The following is a 22,595-nucleotide window of genomic DNA, read 5'->3' as shown; positions in this document are numbered from 1 at the left end:
ATGTTGACAGGAACTCATAATACCTTCCAATAGCCAAGGCTTTCTTTAAGGCTGAAAATGCAAGACCTCCAGTATTAAGTTGAATTCTTTCGCAGTATAGGAACCAAAGAGGTAATTTTAAGGATGTCTGTCACCACTGAAAACAGGTTTCCCTACAGTAGCCTACTTCTGTATAGGTAGGGTTAGAAATAGGGCAGTAGCCTTAATAGGGGATTATGGAATCTGAAGAGAGGTGGGAATGACATAGGGCTACAGATGGGCAGTGATCCTGTCATTGGGCTTCTGAAGCATGATTGTTATCATCACACATTTTGGACTTTGTTGATTTTTCCTTTCTGATTCAAAAGCCAAATTAGTGAATTTGCATAGGTGTACCTGAGGAATTTTGCTTGCATGCTCTTAGTTTAAGGCCATTTGATTATCTGGACAGAAAACATTTGAAACTCAGAAATGTGAACTCATGATTTCTTTTGTTTGTTTGTTTCTACATGGCATTATGGTGCTAGTTATAGAGTTATAGAGGCAATCAAAATGATTACAAATATCTTTTCATACTGGGCCCTGGGCAGCCTGGTCTAGTATTAAATGGGGAGGTTGGTGGCCCTGCATGTGGAGGGGGGTTGGAGATTCTTGATCCTTGAGGTCCCTTCCAACCCTGGCCGTATGATTCTGTGATTCTGTGATGCTGTGATCTATATCATTTCAGTGACAGTTGGCAGAAAAATAGAAGAAATGGTGTTTTAATTATTAGCTATGAGATCGGTGATTAAGAACGGCTTGATGGAGAATTTTAACCTAAGAATCTGCAGTGTAGTGACTCTACATGATAGATACTGACCTAATTTTTGGCAACTAAGTGCCATAAACATCAGCCCTGATATATCAGACCCAGCATCTGCTAAGATGTCTTAAAACTTTTAAAAATTAATGCACAGATGAAAAACTGCTGTACATCAGCATGCACTTTGTCTAAATGCAAATATTCCATCCTCTAACCAGCCCATAAATATATTTCAGAATATAAAAAGAAAATAAAAGATCCTTCATAGCTGATATAGCAGCAGAGCCATAGTATTTCCTTGTTTGTGATGTTACATGCTGCTTATTTAAAAGAAATCTGTGTATTCATATTAGATGTTCATGATTGTCTCCACCAGTCAAAATATCATTCTTTATTTAGACAAATTAGCAAAGCTTCAGATTTATTAATATCATCTTTTTAGTGTTGCGCTGAAAAGGGCATCATGTCCCTGGTTGAAAATGTGATAACTTCAGGGAATTCATGGCCATAGTTGCTTTGTCATTCTAAGGACATTGATTTTTTATTTATATTAATCTACAGCAGAAGGTTTGTGGCTCATTGATTTGAGTGCTAAATGCTTATAGGGACACAACTAAATGCCAAGCTGCAGACGAATTTAAGCTACTGGGCATACTTAAGCACTGGACATCTCAAGCCTGTTTACTCCAAGTCTGAATGTCATGAATCTGTCTCTAAGTACCTTCTGTAAAAATTCAAAATGTTGTGCAGAAAGTCTTGTACTTACTGATCCAGCTTTAGCATCCTTAAATACAAACAGGCATATGGAAACGGAGGTAGTTGTGTTGCTGCTGTGGAAGTATCAACAAATATTAAATGCAAAATTGTGACTGGAATTTATTATTCCAAAAATGTCTGCACTTCTGAAAGTCCCCTTTCTCTCTCCTTCTCTCTTTCCAACCCACACCCTTAACACCAGGATTTTGGGGAACCTAAGGGAAACAGACAGCAAGGAAATAAAAAATTCAGCTGCTGTGTGCACTGAAAAGATGACTGCTCTAGTTCTAAGATTTTGTTTGTTACTTTAAGAAAAAAAAGGCGAAACCGTGCAGTTTGCTGTGCTACAATTACTTCAGAAATGCTGTAAATAATTAGGGTGTTAAAGCTTGTGCTCGTGCTTAAAGTGTGAGCAAAAGCGTCAGTAAAATGCAGTCAAAAGTCCTGAGCAGTGGCACAGTGTAAGGAAGGAAATCTCCTGCACACAATAGAGATTAAATGCTCCCTGTGCATACTGTATTCTGCTCAGCCCTCGCTGCTCTGAGCCAGGACTGTGGCAGTCGTTATCTCGAGCAGGTTCCTTGGTGATTTTCGAGCCCTGCTCTACCTACCCAAGTGGCAGTGACACCAGCTTTCACTGAAGCCTTATTACTCTTAAAAGAGCAATTTGGTTGGTTGCACGGCTATTAGGATCAGACAGTCAGGCTTAAAGCTGTCAGTACAACTGCTTCTCATCTTTTTTCACAATCCTGACATCTTTTCTCTTTTCTGCTGGACACGAGCATTACTGTTTTTATCATTTTCAATCAAGCTCATGCTGCAAGCTGAGGAATATATTCCCACAGAAGCCAAAGTGAGAGCAGAAATTATTTTATAGCTGCTGTAGTAGCAGCGGTGCTGGCTGCATGTTGTGTGGGAGAAATCGGATCAGTGAGAAATGTGGCTTTCCTCAGGGCTACATCAGTGAGATATTACTTCAACATCTAAGGATAGCAAGGCTGCTCCTTGCTCTGATTTTTCTATGATTAATCACTCCTCTTTACGCCAGCAGAGTATGCAGAAAGTGGGGGAGAAGATGTAAGATAATTTTTTTTGGAAAAGAACTTGTGGAAATGTTATCATCAGTGAGACGGGGGAAAATCACTATGCTTGAACTTCTTTTCATTTTGATGTTGCTCTTCTCTGGACCAACCCTGAGCAAGCTTAGCAGGACCAAAGGCAAACACTGGAAGGGGGGTAAGTGGAAAGAGAAAGTTTCATAATGGATGTCTGGGTAGGATTTTAAGAAGCTGCCTTAAGGATGATCTAAGGTGAATACCTATGCTGTTCTGAATGACTAAGATTTTAGATTATTGTGTGGACTTGAAAGAGGGTATTGAAAAGGGAGCATGGAGTTTCATTTGTTGTTTTTTTTTTTGTTAGTTTTCTTGGCTGCCTCTGTAGGGCGTATATTCCTTGCAGGAATTCTACTTTGCATTTTATTATTAACAGAATAGCATTTAAGGCCTTTATATAAATAAATGCCTGTCATTTAGAAACTGATGTTTTGTTGTGTTTGTTTTGTTTTGTTTTTTAATGTGAAAATTAAGATTGTTATTTGCATTATGGAGACTCTGGGACTGATAATTGTAGTTGTGTGGCAAAATGTCCCCCCATCACAGGGGATTATAGTGCTTTAAAAGAAGAGGAGAGAAAAGAGAAAGAAAGCAAGAAACCTGTTTTGAGTGCAGAATTGTTAGTGTACGTGGTAAAAATGAATAGACAGACTTTTTTTTTTTGAATACATGCATGTTGTGAAATGCACTGCCAGCAGCACTAATTGCCTGACTGGCTGTATCAGTGTTGATGTGGTAATAAAGATAAATTGCATTAACTTTATCGGGAAAAATGATGTGCTGAGAAAAAACTTATGATTCTTGAAGGCAGCAATCCATTTTCCTCTTCTGCTAAAATCTGTTGGGAAGATTTACCCTATATGTGCTGTGAGTAGTTCACTAAATGTGCCTTTTCATAAAGTTCACTTTGTTTTGATTCCTTGTGTGACATTTGTTTATGGAAAACACGGGTTATCGAGGTCTCATAATCAAATAACTCAGTGAGCATAAATGGTATCTCATAAATATTTGGACTGAGGGACTGTGGCTTGTAGATAGCTAGATGTTTTCTCCTGGTTGTTTCTTGATGTTACTGATTGGACGCACCCCAGGATTTTTTTTTTTCTTACAAGCATTGCCACAGCGTGGTGTGTTTATCACAGCTTTAATAGCACTTTCTGTCTTCCTCTGCTGTCAGTATTGTGATCTGAGGTTAAAGAGTAGCATCAACATTATAAAGAAGTTTTAATAATTTATCACAACATCTCAGCAGGAATCTCCTCCTTCTTCCCTCTGTATTTCCTTTTGTTGCTTTCAGAGAAATTACAAATCTTCTACTTTCTGTACCTTCAAGGGAAAAGTTGCAGTGCACACTTAACCTGGACTACTAATACAGCACAGTACATCAGCAAATTATTTCCTGGTTCTGTAAATCACATTAACACGTGTATCTCACAGTGCTGCTGGGTATCCTCCTTGCAAATTACAAGCTGTTATTTACTCTCAGCAGCATGACCTCTTCTTAGAGGCACATGAGTTAGGAATATATGTTACTGTCATGTTCCTGTGATTTCTAAAATACTGTTAACTTTTTTCCCTTTTTCCCATTTTCAATTAACTTTTGTATCTAAGAGGTTTACTGCTTCAGTCTCTTACTTACACTCTAATAGAAGTCAAGAACTCTATTGAAGAATTTCTGTCAAGATTTGAAAATAATCCCTGAATCTGACTGAGAAAAATAGGAGCTTACTATGGGGTTTTGCTTTTCTTAAATGTGTTCTTTGCACCTGAAACAAAGAATAAAGAAGGTACCTCTTCCAAGGCTGCTAACAATTTGTCTTGTTCCCTCACAGCTCTTAAGTCAGCTAAAAACTAAGCTTATGTGATGTAAACTTTTGCATGTGGATGTTACTACTGTGTTGCTTGTGAAGATTATGTGTGTTTTTCAGTGAAAATGTTAGATTTCTGATCTGCCAGAGTCTATATGTTGTGATGTTATGCAGTCTGAGCATTTTTGAACTCGAAAACGTGATACACACCTCTCTTTCTATTGAGCATCAAGAATCAGCTTCTGCTTTTATGTCAACGCAAGTTCTTTGTGGCCTGTATGTGAAATCTGTGATGCTGCTTGGTAAAATTTCTGCATATGTGCTTCTCCATTGGAGCACACTGGATAGCTCATCCCACAAAGGAAGCAGAGGTTCAGGAGATCTGGGCAACTGCTTACCAACTTGCAGCTATGTTGTTTGGAACGTAAGTATGACATTAGATATGTGCATTTGCAAATAGGCAGTTTCCAGTGTCCAGAAATATTAGTTTAGCATTACCAATTGTTTTCCATGATGGACTACAGTAGCTAATCCAGAGCATCCTCACAAGTTTTTCAGTGTCACATCTTATTTCAACAGTGCAGTGAAGTACAGACATCTTTGGAAAGTGCTCTTCTATGTCTATGTACGCCCTAACCATGATTAGTCCAGGCTAATGAATCTCAAAATTCTGCTAATATGACTTTAAAAACTTCGTTATTGAAGGTACAAGTTCTGATAGGTTATTTTGTGGTCTTGCTGTGTAGTTCTCTCTGTTATTCATGAGAAGATCAACTCTATTTACTTCTGTATTTTTCTTCGGAATTTATTCTAAAAAAAATCTGCCATTAAAATAAATGGCATTGCAAATAGAAATTGCTTCCAGATTTAGTTGCAGTGCCAGATGTGAAGGAGTGAACTTAGTTGCGTACTTACATGGTCCTGGAGAAATGGAAAGATAACATTTTCTTTTCTGGCTATTTTTAAGTCTGTTCTCCAGAAAACTTTCAGAATAAGTCATTGGAATGCAGTGCTTAAATGTACCCTAAACTGGATTTATAAACTAGTGTTCAAGATAAACTGCAGTCTAAAAGCAGAACCTGGGAATACAAATCAACTGGATTTGCTTTTTCCCTTTGACTCACAGTAGCACTATGTGATTCAAGTTTTTAAGAAGGATTTATAATATGGAGAACAAAAAACTGGGAAAAGAAGATTAAGTACTCTTTTGAGTTTACCTTAAATCGGAAAGCAGATTTCAAGTGTTGCTAATACTTATCCCCTCCTGAATTTGTTTCCAGTGTTTTCACTCTATCACATACTATAGGTAAAAAGAAAATTAAATTTTGTATGTATCCATTCGCATATATGTGTATGTGCTCTATTTGGTGGTGTCAGGGAGAGTTTGGAAGAAAATTGTCCATTTGTGTTATGTTTGGGAACCTTCCCAGCATTTTCTTCTTACTAATAGCGTGGTGATATTAATTCCCGAACGAGGAAAACTGTGGCAGTGATTCACATTTACTGATCTTCAGGCAATATCAAATGTCCCCTACATCTGTGAGTGTGTGTCACATCTGATAAACACCACACACAAATGTGAATGGGGCTGAGGAGCACTATTTTCCAAGTTCTTGCCAAAGGGCCCATTACTGTTAGGAAGTCAGCCTTGTTGAAGAGTTCACAAGGGCAAAGTAGTGCTGTACAGAGACACCATTCCGCATAGTCGTTGGATATTACTTCAGCTGTAAAACAGCAAAATGCAGGGGGAAAAGAAAATCACGTACGTTGCTTGTATTCTGGTAAACATCAGTGCACTTTATAACTACACTTGAAAGCTCTGTGACAGAAAGAGTTCAGAGAAGAAGAGGGAGAACATTAAGAAAATCTCAATTCCAGGCAGACATTAACCTTTTATTCATCTTGGGAAGACCTCACTTGTTCAGTCGGGGAGATAGATGTGCTGTCCCTGGGCATCAGGCTCCAATGAATAGAACTGGCTCCTGGCCTGACCTTCTAGCTGGTGGCCTGTGTATAGCATCACCAGGCCCTTCTGGATGGCCAGATCCCATCCCAGCCAGAAGGTTGTAGAGCGGGCCAGTCGGGGTGGTCCTCAAGGGTGCATCTCAGAGGGAGAGTGTAGAAGGACTCTGAGTGGGGCAGAATGCCCTGATGCAATAGCGATACTCTGACAGAGCCATCAGCACTGGAAACAGAGAGAACCACTCCACACAACTGAAAGGGGACAGACAGTACCTATTCTTTTTAGCTCTGAGGAAGTGAAGCAATAAACCTTCTTGACTAAATCAAGTTTATTATGCAAGTGATTCAGCCTTATATTTCAGTTCCAGTTTCATCTCTACAGCATTTAATCATTTTTATGACAAATACCAGTGTCAGAAACCTAGAAGTGTCACTTTCTCAGTCTTACTGGTAGGGGTAATTCAAAGGTGTGTAGGTGAGATTCAATAATCAGATTGATCAGTACATGTTATTTTGAATGAATGTAATCATCAGTGCTAGTTTAAATGTTTTTGAAAGCATAATTCAGAGATCAGCTCACAAAAGAAAATTTCTATTAACTGACCTTCCCTTCCATAGAGAAAGCAGCCACCCCGCAGACCGACCAAATGTGGAGGTGAAATGCTAGAATATTAAAGCAGTGGTGAGAGTATTAGATTTGGAGGTGTGTTACTGGACTGCTGGTACGTGCTTGGTAGCTCCAGATAATCAGACATCTCAGGTACAGACATATTATCCACATAGCACTACAACTTTACAGTGTATGCACACTGAGTTTGGTGAAGATAATGCCCTGAGATGTGCTACATTTGTAATGAGGAGACTCAGTGTGGTCACAAAGCCCAACACATCAAGAGCACAGTGAATTGTAATAGATGTTTAGATTTCTTCTTGGCAGCCTCTCAACAGTACTATTTGCTTCCCCTTTGGGGAAACTCATTAAGATTTTTTCAACACAAGGAAGCTGTTTTCACCTGCATTATGACTGTGAGGCGATGAAGGCTGGGGTTTACACAAAGTAGGAAACAGAGAGGAGATAATTCTGTGGCTGCAGATATCCTGGCCTTCAGTGTGACTTATCATGAGGCACAAAAGATCTGCTCAGCTGTGATGAGGCAGGGCTTTTTAAAGTGGTGGTTGTGAGTTTCAACACTGGCAGCTGTGCTGGCATGATTCACTGTGTAATGTATGTAATTTTGAGGGTACACGTTATATAGTTTACCATTTGTCTAATTTAAGTAAATTATTTTGTGGAATTTCAAGGATAAACTGCATGGATTCTTTTTGAATAATTTCTCATGCTGGAAGTTTAAGTAACAGTATTTCTTATACTGTGAAACATCAAATATGCTGCTTTGCACTACCACATTGGAAAAGCTTATAAAATGCTGAAACTAAGTTTCAAACTCCAGGTCCTAAAATTAATTCCCTACATTTTATAAGAGAAACCAGATTTTAAGTATTATTTAAAATTCACATTATTTTTAACTTCAGAGGAAGCTCAATATATTTGAAGAAGTGAATTGTGCATAGATACGGATCTAAAAACCTAATTTTAGAACCTGAGAACTGTAAGTGTGGGTATGCAGTTTTAGTCTGACTGTGAGTATATAAAGTGCATGTCACGCACAGCTTGTGACGTCACGTATTGAATATGTTTGTAATAGTTTTGCTTTTAATGTATTTAAAATGAAAATGAGTATTTATTTGGATACTGAGATTTATTTGGATCTTGAACTGTTTTTTGTTCAGTCTCCTATTTGCTTTTAAGTCTGGATTTAGCTCCACTCCCACAGTAACAAGAAAATTTCTGCACCTTCTTTTACATCTTCTTCAGAGTGAAATCTGAATTCAAAGGGACTCTTCTGCTGTGCAAAGCTTTCTGTACACATTTTCTTGAAGCATTCCACCCTTCCTAGTCTAATTTTAAACTCTTTGAAAACATTTAAAATATAATAAAGAAGTCTGATAACATGTGTGCAAAAACATATAGCTGGAGACAGCGTAAAATGGGGGAATGGAGAACCAAATTTGTGAGATTTTCCTTCTCAGCTGGAAGGTTACGATGGAAGATGTCTGGTTTATTCCAGCCATGGAGGAGCAAATGATAAGAACATGTAACGTCTATTTAAGTACAGAAAGTTTTTTGGCAAAGAACCAAACGGTAATGAGTAAATGTAGGCAGAAAGTAAGAGGAGCGTCTCCAGCTATTACTGAGAAAGGGCTGTCAACTTTTGGCAGAAGTCAATCACAGTCTTCTTCAACTTCTGCCAGTTCTGGCTGCAGGCTCCCACCACCTGCTCCACTAGAGTCGGTGCTTGTGGACAACCACTGGCACCTCTATCCAGGGAGCTGATCCAGCTAACAAGATTGGACAGTGTCTATCCAGCTGATGGGATTCCTTAATTCACACAATCTCAGGTGACAGGCATGCCTTGGGCCATGGCCACAAGAGAAGAGAAGAGGTTGAAGTCATGGCAAGATTTAAGGCAGTTCAAGCTGGTGTATAACTTCAGCCTTCAGGTCAGGATTATCCAGAAGAGAGAAAAAACATAAAAGAAAAAGATTTAATAAGGTGACACATTCCTTTGAATCCTATGTCCACATCCTGTACTTGGAGCCTTGCTTGAAATGTTTGCTATCATATTAAAAAGTATGTTGATCAAATAGTTATAATACAGAAGAAATATTTAAATACTGGTCACCTCCACAGATATGCACACACATCCCTTTCCTCAAGTTATTTGCATTTATTTTTTTCTTAAAACAGATTTTGGAATTGCTGTGATGCATCATTGATGTTAGAAAGCTAGTAAACGCAAGCTCTCTTAATTAGCATCCACAAAAAAATGTGTTCTTGTAAATTGCCTGGTACTTGTTGAAAGAGCATGAATCAGAAATACAAAATGATAAACAGGCATCAGTACACATCAGTGCATCTGATAAAAAGTTGTTTTGGTTTCGTCTTTCTGGCAATTTTGAAAAACAGTGATGTTCAGGAGATAAACACTATTGATTTTTTACTTCAAGGCATGATCTAAAGAGTACTTAGCGTGCATTACTACTTCCAAGAGCCATTAATAGATACCTCCACAAAAAATTATTTATTTAGAACATTCAAAATTGGAGTGTGGGGGGATGATTTTACAGGTGATTAAATCTTGGTATATGATACTGAAACTGCTAACAATTAAAATCTGTTTGTATTTTAGAGCATCTTCAGTAGAAATGAAAGTAGTAATGAGCGCCTTTAATAGAAATTGGTATTTTGGTATTTTTTTGTCTGAATCATAAAATCTTGTTCTCAGCTAAACTGTGTCCCATTAACTCTCATTCTAGAACTTATTTCATTTTACTAATTTGAAAATTTTATCCTCTTAAGCTAGCTAAATATTAAAATAAATTCATGGTTCCATATACATGTTGCACAGATAAGCAAACTATAATAATTCAGGAGCATCAAGACTATTTTCTGCTTTCCATGATTTTCCCTCAAAACCTGTGGTGTTTCCTTCTATATGGAAACTCAAACGAAGTAATGGAAAAAACAGAAACAAAAGTCAGTTTTGCTTCCAGAGATGCTGATCACTCAGCAGAAGCTCTCAGCAATGAGGTTTTTCAACCTCCACAAAAATCAAGTTTCTGATATGACTAAGCATATAGACCCTCTTTCCTCCCAGCAGCTACGTACACTGAATACCAACAGTCTTTACAGCTTCCCGGTTTCCTCCCAGGCATAGGCATGTGTGCATTTTCTGTGCTAGTGTGGTTTATGATGAAAGTTCACTGATAACAGTCATTGCAGTGGTTCCGAGTATGGCTGTGGTTACAGTGGCACAAAGGAGTAAGAAACCCTTGATATTTACTATCTTTCCCATATAGGATGCTGGATAAAGACAAATGATACAGCTTGCATTAGTACTGTGTTCTGCTTTATTTAACTGGATTCTGAGTGTTCTTTTAAGGTTTGTGTCATCAGTTTTGAAATTTTAAGGAGAGAATGACAGAGATTCACCTCACTGCCCAAGATTTCTACTTCTGGCTCCGTAATTTAACTTTCCTGTAGGTCCATTGTACCAACAGTAGAAAAACAGACAAAAGCAGTCCTTAGTTTTGTGAGGAGGAGTAAAGCAGTAAATGGTTTGCTTCCTGCACACTGCATTGTTAAGAGAAGAAATGGAAGAACACAGAATATTTACTATAGAGAAAGTAAATAGAAATAGTCTGCTCAGTTATGGAAAAATTGAGAACCAGTTACCAAGCAATTTAAATGTGCTATTAGATATTTTCCCTCATAGAGTTAAGGGGTCCTTAAAAATTTTAGAGAAAGTACTAACAAATAAAAGCTTGTTTCAGACACATCCAGAGAGGCAATAAACAAATTTCCAAAAATTTATTCTATTCCAAAAAGCTGGCTTCAATTGTATTTTTAGATCCTACATGTTGGAAATTTGCATTCCATTGTCATACTTTTTGTAATTAGCACTTACTTTGAGAAACCACAGATACTGTTCTGAATTTTTTACACCCTGAAAAAGTGCAAAGGAGAGCCCTTTTTTTAATTCATTCCATTCAATGTTTCTCCTAGAAAATGGCTGATATACCAAATGTATCACTTCTGATTTAAAAATTAGCATGCAACTGAGAATACTTTGTCCTTGGGGTAATGCCCCTGGTTAAGTGCCTTCTGCAATTATATGATCATATCTTCGTTCTTGTACTTGCTTGAGAAAAACTGCTGCCTTATAGGTGTATCTGGAATATATGTATTGTCTTTCCTGCTAGTGTCTGAAGTAATTGTACTGAAATTTATGGAATTGTGTCAGTTTAAATGAGAGGACAGTCTGCTTTTGAATCTTTGCTGTAAAGTCATCCATTTGGTAATTAGTCATGGCAGTTCTCACTAAGTAATGCTTGTCTGATAACAGATCTAGGCAGCTGGAAAGACACTGATCTGAAGATGAGTGTGTGGAAGTCCTGAGGGTGATGAAAATAGAAGCAAAAATGTGACACTGGTGAAGTTCTCACTGCTTTATAATAGTTCCTATTAGTTAAAGTGGTTTCATACCACTGATGTTTTTGGTGAAGCTCAAGAATTTGTCTTCATAATTTACTTTAGACCCATTGTCCTGCTGTGGGTCTAAATGAACTGTTGTTATCTGAGCATTTGATTATCCTTGGAATTGATGTGGATGAAAATGGAAATATATCAGGCTAGAACTTGTTTTAATGAATTACTGCCTTCTCCAGCATCAAGAATCTCTTCATCCAACAATTATAAATTGATGTATAAAGTCATTTCAAAGATATAATAAAACTTCGATTAATAAATCATTTAATAATAATGATAAAAATAATTATATATTTAAAATAATATAAGGTTGCACAGCATGGTGAATGGTAAAGTGTTCATTGAAAATCTGGACAATGGTCAGTTTTTACCTTCTCAATTTTTATTTTTGCTGCTTGAATCTCTGATTTCTTTTTTCAGAAAGTGACAAAAGTGACAGTCTTGAAATGTGAGTAATGATGCTGTTGATGGTCACTGTGGAAAAAGGTGTAGAATGACTGCACTTTGCAGAAGTTTCCTCCCTTTTTCTTTTTTTTTTTTTTTTTTTAAAGTAGAAACAAAAGTTGGAAAGTTCTTCAACTTTTGAATGATGAAAAGCAGGAAAAAGGAAAGAAAACAAACTCAATTTCTTGGTGCTATTGAGTTGTGTGTATTGAAGGAAAAATGTGTTTTCTTCCTTCCAAGAAAAGAGTTGAATAAGCCAGTCGTAATAGAATTAAGCCATTTACTTCTTAAGCTGTTCCTGGATCTTCCTGACGCAGTGTATGACAGTAGAGACGCTCCACAGTGTATCAGGACAAATGCACGCTTCTACTCCAGGGGAAAATATTTTTGGATAATGTGTACGTTGACCTTAATTTTAAGGGGGATCTCTGTGAAGTAGAAACATTCTGTGTTTAACATAGTATTGCTTTACCCTTTCTACATTAGCCAGGCATAGGTCTTATTTCAAAATCCACACTAACAGAATTTCACTCCTTCAGAGCATTGTAGCTCCCAGGACCTTTGTTAAATTTTATTTTTGTTTATCCTGTCTCAACTTCTTCTTCATCTATTTTTATGTTCTGTGTATGATCTCTTCTATTTATAAATTGTTGTCCTATTTTTAAAGGGCATTTTATAGCTATCTACAGAAGATATTTATCAGAGACTTCTTAATTTATTTCAATCTGATTATATAGCCTTTTAATTGTATTTCAGTAGAAAAATACTTATGTTAACAAATTTTATCTTAAATTGTTCATATAGAGGTACAACATTAGAAACCAGGGCAAAAAAGTTCTGTTGTTGTTGTTGTTGTTCTTGGCAACATATTTTATTTAATCTATATTCTTTGAAAATATTGTTTGACGTCTTGACTGATTTCCTTTCTGGTGCCCTTTGGTAGTATGCTGTTGCTCATTAGAAAGGAACACAGAAACTAGTAAGAGTTTTTGTACACTTAAATTACAAAACATGCATTGTCTTCTATGTATTCGTAGAATCATAGAATGACTTAGGTTGTAGGGGACCTTAAAGATCATCAAGCTCCAGATCCCTGCCATGGGCAGAGTTGCCCCCCACCAGCTCAGCTGCCCAGGGCCCCATCTAACCTGGCCTTGAGTGACTCCAGGGTTGGAGCACCCACAGCTTCTCTGGGCAGCTGTGCCAGCACCTCTTCGCCCTCTGTGTAAAAACTTTCCTCCTAACATCTAATCTAACTCTACCCTCTTTTAGTCTAAAGCTATTTCCCTTGTTCTATCATTGTCAGAACATGTACAGAGTCACTTTCCCTCCTGCTTATAATCTCCCTTCAAGGACTGGAGGGTTGCAGTGAGGTCTCCCTGCAGCCTCTTCTTTTTCAGGCTAAGCAAGCCCTAGTCCCTCAACCAGTCTTCACAGTAAATGTGGTCATCCTTGTGGCCCTAATTTGGGAGAGTTATTCTCTGATGTTTATAGATAACTGACAAAGTTGCTACAGCCTACTCTTCAAACAAATGCTATTCTAAAAAAGCTTGCCTGTGCTCTAAAATGTACAGCTCGTGTAAAGAATGTAAGATGTGTTGAGAACACAGGACCATATAATGTGTACATGCATGCAAATTTACTTGATCTGTATCGGTCTTTTGAATTCCTTTTCCAAACAGTGAATATGGTAATTTCATTTTACAGATAATGTCATTTGAGGCCCTAAATCAGTTTAGCAATACACATTTTTGATTTTGATTCATGGCAAGGACAGTTGCTAGCTCTAAACTTGCAACTAGCAAGCTCTAAACTAGCAAGTGTCTGTTCATAATCTCTTCAGCAGAAATACTGCATTGACTGATATGTTTCATGGCACATACATTGTCTTTGCATATTGGGAAAGATCACAAGATGATCTATATGATTCATCAATCACTGAAAAAGCAGTAGGCAGTCACCACAAAGTGAAATTCTGTTATGCGTTTAGAAAGAAAAATGATTTGAAGAATACTGACATTCTTTGACCACCATCTTCCACAATGTGATTTGGCATTATATTATTTTACTATCTTTATTTGTTATGTGGGCATACGTAGATCTCGTGTTCCTGTTTTACCCTGTGGTATAAAAAACAGATAGAAGCAGAAAGCTACTTATAAGCATTTCTTATTTATTCTTGTAACACCCAAGTCATTCTTAAAATGAACATCATCCTAAAGATTGATCCTTTTTCTGCCTACTTTGCAGGATAGATTTACATCAATCCACACAATTACTAACAGGCAGTGTGCCATTCTTTAGTAAATTACCCTGTTAGTTTTCAGACACCCTGTAGATATGGGCTTCTATAGCAGTTTTAAAGTGTAGCAGGAACTGTCGGTTAACTTGTTCAAAATGCAAAGGATATGCCATTTGTATTGATTGCTATAGATTTTTGTCTCATCTTAAGGAATTTGTATTTCTTTCCAGTGAACTTGTATTGAGAAAAGTGAAAGCAAATAATGGCTAGACAGAAATGACATATTCTAAATTCCAAAAGAACTCAAAACTTTAAATTTCTCATGCATACCCTTGCATTCCTTGTTTCTAAGGCATCCAATCACGTCTGCCTTTTTGCCAAGAGAGCGACACTAAACCAGGCTGAAAACAGCATCCTTTCACTTTGCATTAAAGTGAACAGAACAGCACTCAGCTTTGTGCATTTCAAACTCACTGCAATAAAAGTTTTAAGAGATAAGAAGCTTTTTCTATTTCAGGGTTGCCATTAGCTTGAATAATACATAAACAAGGGAAAAGGTCTGAAGTCCTATTGAGGATCACAATATAGCTTCAATTAAATTATACATCATTATCACAGCTGCCAAGCATGGTGTGGGATTTTAGACCCCCATCTCACTAAATGTTCTATGTAGCTGTCTTGTCCAATTCTTTTTTCTTCTTCTGCCTTTTTCTTTTTTCTTTTTTTTCTTCCCTGAGCACCAGTAGCGCTCTTTGAAAACTCTAGTTAAAGGAATAAAGCAGAGGATGAGGTTTGGTTAATCAAGGAAGAACATTGAGATGTCAACAGTCAAGCACCAAGGGAGGAAGAAGGTCAACTTTCTAGCCTTTTAAAACACCAGGGAGAAATCAAACACTATTAAGTCATGACATATATGTTCCTTTTGAACTAGGGCTGCGTGCAGTCCCTCTGTCTGCTGAGTGGTTTGTAGTGCCATTCCCAGTTGATAATGAAACCTATTATTAAAACAGAATAGCTGCGGCTGTCCACTGAGCATGCTTTCAGGAAATGTCCACCAAGTTGGCAATTATTTTAAAACTCAATCTGAACAGAATATTTGCCTCTTTGTCTGTGGTTCATTCAGCTTTCCAACATAAAATTTCATAGCAGCTTATTGTCTGTGGATGAATGTTTTTTTTGGAAGGTACAGTTACTTAGTCATCATAGTAGATGTCAGCTAGTTATTACCTCTGTGGTGACTTTGACATAAATCCAGGATATACGGAACTATTATTGCATACTTAAGAAAATCATAATGGCTTGTCATTTATATTTATTCCTATAGTGTCCTCTAAAAGTGTTAGAAGTGTTTTGACTAATTGATTTCACTATTTGCACTCAAAGCCACCTCACTTTGCATTAATTTTATCAGTTTGCTTATCTTCTTTTTACTAATATTATATTGATATATATTCTCTTGAGTAGCCACATAAGAAAAACTGAAATTGAGGTGGCATTGCAGAATTATGTGCACAGAATACTTATTTCAGATTATACCCCACCATTGATTTTTACATTGAACATGCCATCGATTTCAATGGGTGTTTAACATGCAGATCAATGACATGTTATAGCGCTTAAATGGTAACATTTGATATTTAAAGCTAAATGAGCAAGAAGGTACCACTGACTTCCAAGCAGGACTGAAAATATCTGGTAAAAATCCAAACTGCCTTAACATTTCAGACAGTTAAAAAGCTCAGAAGAAGCAGCTGGTAACAAATGTGAAAAGAATTGTGTCTGAAAAGTAAAATGAGAAGGTGTAAGAAAAATCTGGGCTGCAAGCTGTGTGTAATATCCCTTTGTTGTGCAACAACACTAATAGTGGCCCAGCCTTACTGCAGCCTGTGCCTTGCCTCCAGCAGAACTGCTGAGGCATATCTTACAGCTGTGTCACATTTCCTGAATTCTGTGTCTGTTTGTCTCCCTGATACAATAGCTTTATGCAGAGTTTCAGAAGAGTATTTAGTTATACTGTATCTGGGATGGAGCAATGCCAGGCACAGGTCAGACTGGGAGAGGAGTGGCTGGATGGCAGTGCAGCAGGAAGGGATCTGGGGGTGCAGGTGACAGAATGCTCAGCATGAACCAGCAACACCCTGGCAACCAAGAGGGCAAACTGCATTTTGGGGCGCAGTACAGAGCACAGCCAGCTGGTCAAAATAGGTGATTTTCTTGCTCTATTTAGTGCTGCTGCAGCCTCACTTTGAGTGTTGTGTACAGTTCTGGGCTCCACCAAATAAAGAGGATGTTAAGGTTTGGTTAAGGGCAACGAGGCTGATAACAGGGCTGGAGGTATGTCCTGGGAGGAGAGGCTGAGGATGCTTGGTCTGTCCACCCTGGAAAAGAGGAGATCAAGAGGTGACCTTATTGCTCCCTGCAGCTGCCTGAGGGGATGGGGGGGAAGGAGGGGGGTAAACAGAGGGTGATGTTGAGCTCTGCTCCTTGGTCATTAGTGATAGGCCAGAATGGCACAAAGCTTCCCGAGAGCCAGCTGAAAAGAATTGTATCATGCAGCCCATTATCATGGATTCCTTGGGTAAATATGAATTTATGGCATGCAGTTGGAAAACTTAATATTCTTTGTATAAAACTTTAAACAAACCATACACTTTTTAAATCTGTTTGAGAAACATAGACATATGCTTGACTATGGAATGTAGTATGAGGTTTTGCAAAACTATTTGACAATAAGGCTCTCAATTTCTCAGTTCTACACCCAGATCAATTTTTGTTCTGATTCAGGTTTCTTAAAAACTTTTTGAAATCCATGCATGTTATTGACCTCAGTATATACGCAGTTTTCAGGCATATTTCTTAAACCAAGTTTGTGATTTCTGCATCCTTTTTACTGCAAGAAGAACAGCAGTCAGAGAATGAAGAATTCTTTTTGGTGATTTGTACAGTTTGTTTAACCATCAGGCTGCAAGAGAAACTTTTTTTGGATACCAGCTATGCTTTAGTACAGACTTTAAAGTGAAATACAGAAGCTTTGAGCTGTTGCACCAAATATATAGTTAACTTTTTGCTGTCCTGTTGCAGAACTATTTTTTTTTACTTACATTGAAAGAGAAGTAGAAGCACCTTCCTCAATCACTTCTTCAAAATGACTTGGAAAAATCTGTTCTCTAGCATGTAACATATGCCCTTTAAAACTGCTTCTGTGCTGCTGCATTCTCTTATCAGTATGGGCCATAAATTTTGCATGGATATAGAGAGAACTGCCACATGAGTACTAGAAATAGCAAGATGCTGCTAAAGCATACAGACAAAGTACATTGGCAACTGGGTCTTCGTAGGCGGGCATCATTATCAAGATCCATGGGTGCTGAGTTGTGTAAGCCTTAGGAGCACTAAGGGCCATCTCTTGCATGAACCTAATTTTGGGTGAATAAAGTCCTTAGATTCATTGTGATCCTGCACATAAATGAAAATACCAAGTGTCATTGACTTGTCAGTGAGAAAGTAGCCTGGGCTTGGTAACAAATGGATCAGTGATGTATATTTGGAAGCTCCAAGACATATTAAAGTAGTTTATGAGGCACAATTTGTTTTGGTGGTCTGCTCTGATGGATGATATGCTATCTGCTGCTGCTTCATCTGTTGTGGTATGTTTGTAATAAATGTTCGTTGTGAGACAGTGCTAAATGTGTTCCATCTAGATCATTCGTTACTTATAACAAGTTTCAGTGTATATGAATCAAAGGTTGTTTATGCTTGCCTTCAAGAGAATTCATCATTTTGAAGCAGTTCTATCACTTTAAATGGGACAACTGAATGAGTGCTCAGAATCTCTCAACAATATAGATTGAAAACGATACCGTTAAGCATGTGCAGTGATACGTTTAATACTACTTTAAGAAGTATGTTGTCTTTTGCAGTCTAGCACACCTGTTTTCCTTTTTCCTTTTTACTTTTCTGCTTTTGCAGAAACAATAGGATTTTTTGTTTATTTTTATTTTTATCAAAAGCAAGCACTGAGGGACAAGTGGACAGCATTCATGCAAAAACTGTGATGTGTCAGGAGAAGCACATCAGTTGGTGGGATTTTTGCTGATGTTGTACAAGAATATATCAGTAGTTCGTCAGAAAACAATAAAAAATGCATGCGCTATCCACAGGAGATTTTCACTTTCTTGAAAGTGCAGAATACACCAACCTTGAGCAAACTATGCACTTCATTTCTCCAACTTCCTTGGTCCTTTAGTACACTGTGTAGGGAGAATGACTTACTGGGTACCAAACAGTTTATAAAATGGATGAGTTTGACAAAGAGTGAAAAAGAGTAACAGAGTAAATTGAGTTGTGCAAGCAGTCTGATTTTGATGATAGAAAAGTACCTGATTTCTAAGTGTCTTTATTTTTTCTTGTTTAGTATGCCATACAGTGGTGAATAGATAAATGCTGTGAGAGCATTTGGAAAAAAGCATGGGGATGATATTTTCATTATTTCCAGAAAGAAGAAAAAAAACAAAATATCATAGAATTAGCGTTGCTGTAACGATGAGTTGACTGTACAGTTGCAGCAGCATTAAACAATGAAAGGCAAATGTACAATGTGAGGCAGCTTTCTTCTTTCCCTCAGTGGTGTGATCCATGCCCTTGTTAAGTTCATTGCGGTTTTTTACATCTAGTCTTTTCAGCTGTGAATTGATCCTATTTCTTTGTTTCTGTTAATGCTCTCTATCTCAAGAATGCCTATCAAAATTTGAAAGGTTTTATACCTTATCCTTAAGGAAAAAAACAAGCTCAAATGCTTTTATGGCATCTGTGATGATCTGTGGCATCTGTACCTCATAAGGCAAAGCAGTTTAACATTTGCTGTTTCCTAAAGTTAATGAATAAATATTATGTGCCAGTAGATGCAAATTAAATCATTGCTTTTTCTAAGATCCGTGCCGGGTACCTTAAGGCCCCTGACTGAAGAATGATCCTGGTATGGAACAAAGTATTCTGACAGTTTAAAGGGAACTGATGTTTGTCACCGTAGCTGCAAATTTTGTTTTCTATAGAGAGAGCTGGCCTTGGTAATTTCTCTTGTTTCTGCAAAGACTTGCTTTGCAAGCAGGTGTCCCACTTGGGCTCTGTATCACGCACTGTCCACGTGGGTCCAGCGTGCAATGGAACAAACTCTGCAGACCCTGGGGAGAGTAAAAGCAGGAGAGGAAAGGTGCACTTTGAAGCAGGGTACGCCCTGCTGGCACTGCCTATTCAATCCACCACCAGTGTGTTCCTTCTCTCTCCTTTTCAGGGGTTTGCTATCTCTCAAGGATCAAGAGTGCACTTGTTTAGTCCGTTTCTGCTTGGTGCTTACTGAGATTATCTAAAATGTATGCCTGTGTGTGTATGAGTGTATGTATGTGGAATAGCAGTCATAACTTTTGTGTTAGCTGCAATTCCTGGCCCTCGATGCTCATAGCTATGAAATCTGGTGGTGTGAGGCTTCCATCTCTCTGATGTGGTGTAATAAAATAACCTCCTGATGGTTTTCAGAAAATAGTAAAGATCTAAGAGAAAGGCAAGATGCAGGCCCTGAATTGGTCTGATGATCTTTGAATTGTACATAAAACAAGAAGTGTGAATGGAAAAGAAGGAAAAAGTGGGCACTGGGAATTACCATGAATTGGTACTCAGTAATTCAGAACTGGAAGCAAGCACAGGGCTCAAGGCTGTGCAGATCATTGCATGAATGAGCAGTGTGTTAGTTATTGCATGTGACCATCCTGCTTCTTCCTTACCTACGACTTCTCAGTTACAGGAAGTGACTGTACAGGAAGTACAGTCACTACCTCCATTGCCTAGAGTAGATGATTTTGCAGATTGCTGTTAATGGCTGGTTTTGTGGTGTAACTAGTCATTTTTCTTTTTGCAGTAACTCTGAACACAAGTTCTCCTCTCAGAAATTTCATGGAAATGGTGAAGAGAGGCTTATTTTTACTACAAAGACAGGTCTTCTTACTGTCAATTCAGGACTTTTGACAGTAGTGCACAATACTGTCTCAGGAAGGAAGAGACACATTTGTCTTCTGATCCAGTTTAGTATCTTCTACTGCTTGTGCTTAATTACCACAGAGGAAAGATGAATCTGGGGATCAGGTCTTGGACTTTTAACTGCTGTTTTCTATTTGACCATGTCTCGTATAAATTTATTTTTGTTGAAGCACAGCAAAAAAGTCCTACCTGCAAGCTTTGTACCAGCTTTTATAGAGCTTTCTATCATGATTGCTCTGTGAAGTTCTTCACTGGTTCTATGTAGACTGCTCCAGAAGTAATGCCTCGTATTTGTTTCTATAGAAATTACAACGGGTACAAAAAGAACAATAACACTATTTGAGTAAATTCTCAGCTACAATGCACTATTTTTCAACATAGTCAGCGCCAGTAGTAATGCATTTTCATCAGTAATGAAAAAGAGCCTGCATGTTGCACTTCTCAAAATATATGTGGCCATCTGGAACATGGTTTGTCAATCATGTTGCTGTCACTACTGCTGGAATGCATCATCCACCACCTCACTGTCTCACATCCACCCTTTGGTCTCCATAAATTTTCAGCAAGCATTGATGAATGTCAATGGGTGCCATTTTTTCTGCACAAAGGAAAGGAATTCAGTAACATATCTTTGCTTCATACGCACTTCTATTTTGGATACCATTGTGTCTGAATGCAGCTCTGCTGCCATCTGTCACATGGCAACAAAATGTAACAGAATATTGGTGGGAAGATTGAAACATCTACTGCCATATCACCAACATCCACCTCTGGCATAGGGGGCCAACATAATAAAATAGGAGGTATTACTTTCAGAACAACCCTGATGAGGGCTCTGCCCTTCACAGCAGTCATCGGTACAGTTTTTTTTCGCACCTCTGTGAAAGTAAATTTAACCTCACAACTCTTGTCAGGAGAGAACTACCCAGTAACCATATAGAGATCTGAGTGAAACAGATATTATTACAGCGCAATAAAAAAAGATTGCTCCTATAATGGTTATTCTTTGCTAATTCCCTAGTTGCTCCTCACTAAAGTACAATTAATTACTAAAGGGGCTTCCCATACAGAAAATTATTGATGGAACATCTGAAAAAAAAAAGAAAAAAGTAGAGCATAAACCATGGAAATGCACAAGAGGAACAAAAATGCAAAAAGCCAATGCACGCTACGCTCTTTGTTTCTCACATTTGCATTCTAAGGTTTTTAGGGTTTTGGTTGCTTTTTTCTTTTTTTTTTGGGGGGGTGGGAGGGCGGGAGAGTTTGTTGCTGTTTGTTGTTTTCTATTTCTCACTTCTTAACTTGTCTCTGTTTACCTGCTCTGGTGAAGGAGCTGTGTATATAATGTGGGTAAGGTGTGTGGGTCTCCAACTCCCGGAGTCCTCTTTTAAAATGACAAGGCTCCCTATACGGATAAGTTTGTTTGATAATATAATTATTTTACTATCATTGTATGTTATTTTAAGTATTAGAGACCAAATAAAGTATTATATTTCTAATTTTTTAGAGACTTCTGAAAATGTGACTGCAATGTTACTGTCCCTTAATGGTTTACTGTGGAAAAGATGTGGATTACAAATATATATGTTTTTTAATATGTGAACTAAGTCTTTAAGAAGTTGCAAAAATCAATTTTGCTAGTAATTAAAATTATAGAATTTCCTGCCAGTAAATATGCTAAATATAAGGAAGCATTGAATTTCACAAGGTCAATACATTTTGCTTTCAAAATGTATCCTAATATCTGTTAATGTAATCCACCAATTAAAAAGTCTATAAATAAGTATTTACTCAATAGATTATAACGTCTCCAAAGGGAGCAATTAGGCTTTTAAGGAGAACTCTTAAACATTCCCATGAAGGTTTTAGTATTTTCTTTAAATGCACATTTTGGAAATTGTGTTTGAATAACCAGTAATTTATGATAAACTTGTAATTTGCACCCTGGTAATAAATGGTCCTAAAATGAGTGCTGATAATGATGTTCCACAATATTTCAATATGAAAATGATGAAAATAGAGAGGCAGATTTTCTTTCCTGCTACACTGTAATGTACTTGAGTATTTACTGGAACTTTGGTCTAATTAGTGGTCATGTAAGCAAAGTTTTCATCCCACAAAGACCTTTTTAAATGTATTTTATATACGGGAGATAAGGGAATTCAAAATAGTGGGGCAGATTCTCAACTTGATGTAAATGTCTGTGAGCTGGGCTGATTTAAATTAGTTGAGCATCTGGCCCATTCTCTTTGAAAACAGATAATTGGCTTCAGTAATTGACTGAGATTTGTGGGTTTCATTTCTTTCTTTCAATTAATTGTATAAAATAGTGACATGCAAATTTAGC

The 22,595-nt window shown here is 37.6% G+C and overlaps 1 protein-coding gene across 16 annotated transcripts in view; it reads left to right on the top strand.

Annotated features, from left to right (window-relative positions):
- Window positions 1-2,138: 2,138 nt before the first annotated feature.
- Window positions 2,139-22,595, top strand: part of ROBO2 (roundabout guidance receptor 2) — an 873,290-nt gene continuing 852,833 nt past the window's right edge. For 4 of the 16 annotated variants that reach the window (XM_048933870.1, XM_048933879.1, XM_048933877.1 and 1 more), the window contains exon 1: window positions 2,139-2,773. In XM_048933870.1, coding sequence (XP_048789827.1) covers window positions 2,650-2,773 — 124 coding nt within the window. In that variant the 5' untranslated portion in view covers window positions 2,139-2,649. The remainder of the gene's footprint in view (window positions 2,774-22,595) is intronic. The other 12 variants (XM_048933881.1, XM_048933874.1, XM_048933872.1 and 9 more) reach the window with 3 other exon arrangements.

The sequence above is a fragment of the Lagopus muta genome, chromosome 1 (genome assembly GCF_023343835.1).
Source record: "Lagopus muta isolate bLagMut1 chromosome 1, bLagMut1 primary, whole genome shotgun sequence".
Classification (NCBI taxonomy): domain Eukaryota; kingdom Metazoa; phylum Chordata; class Aves; order Galliformes; family Phasianidae; genus Lagopus; species Lagopus muta.
This window is presented reverse-complemented; position numbering and strand designations above follow the sequence as displayed.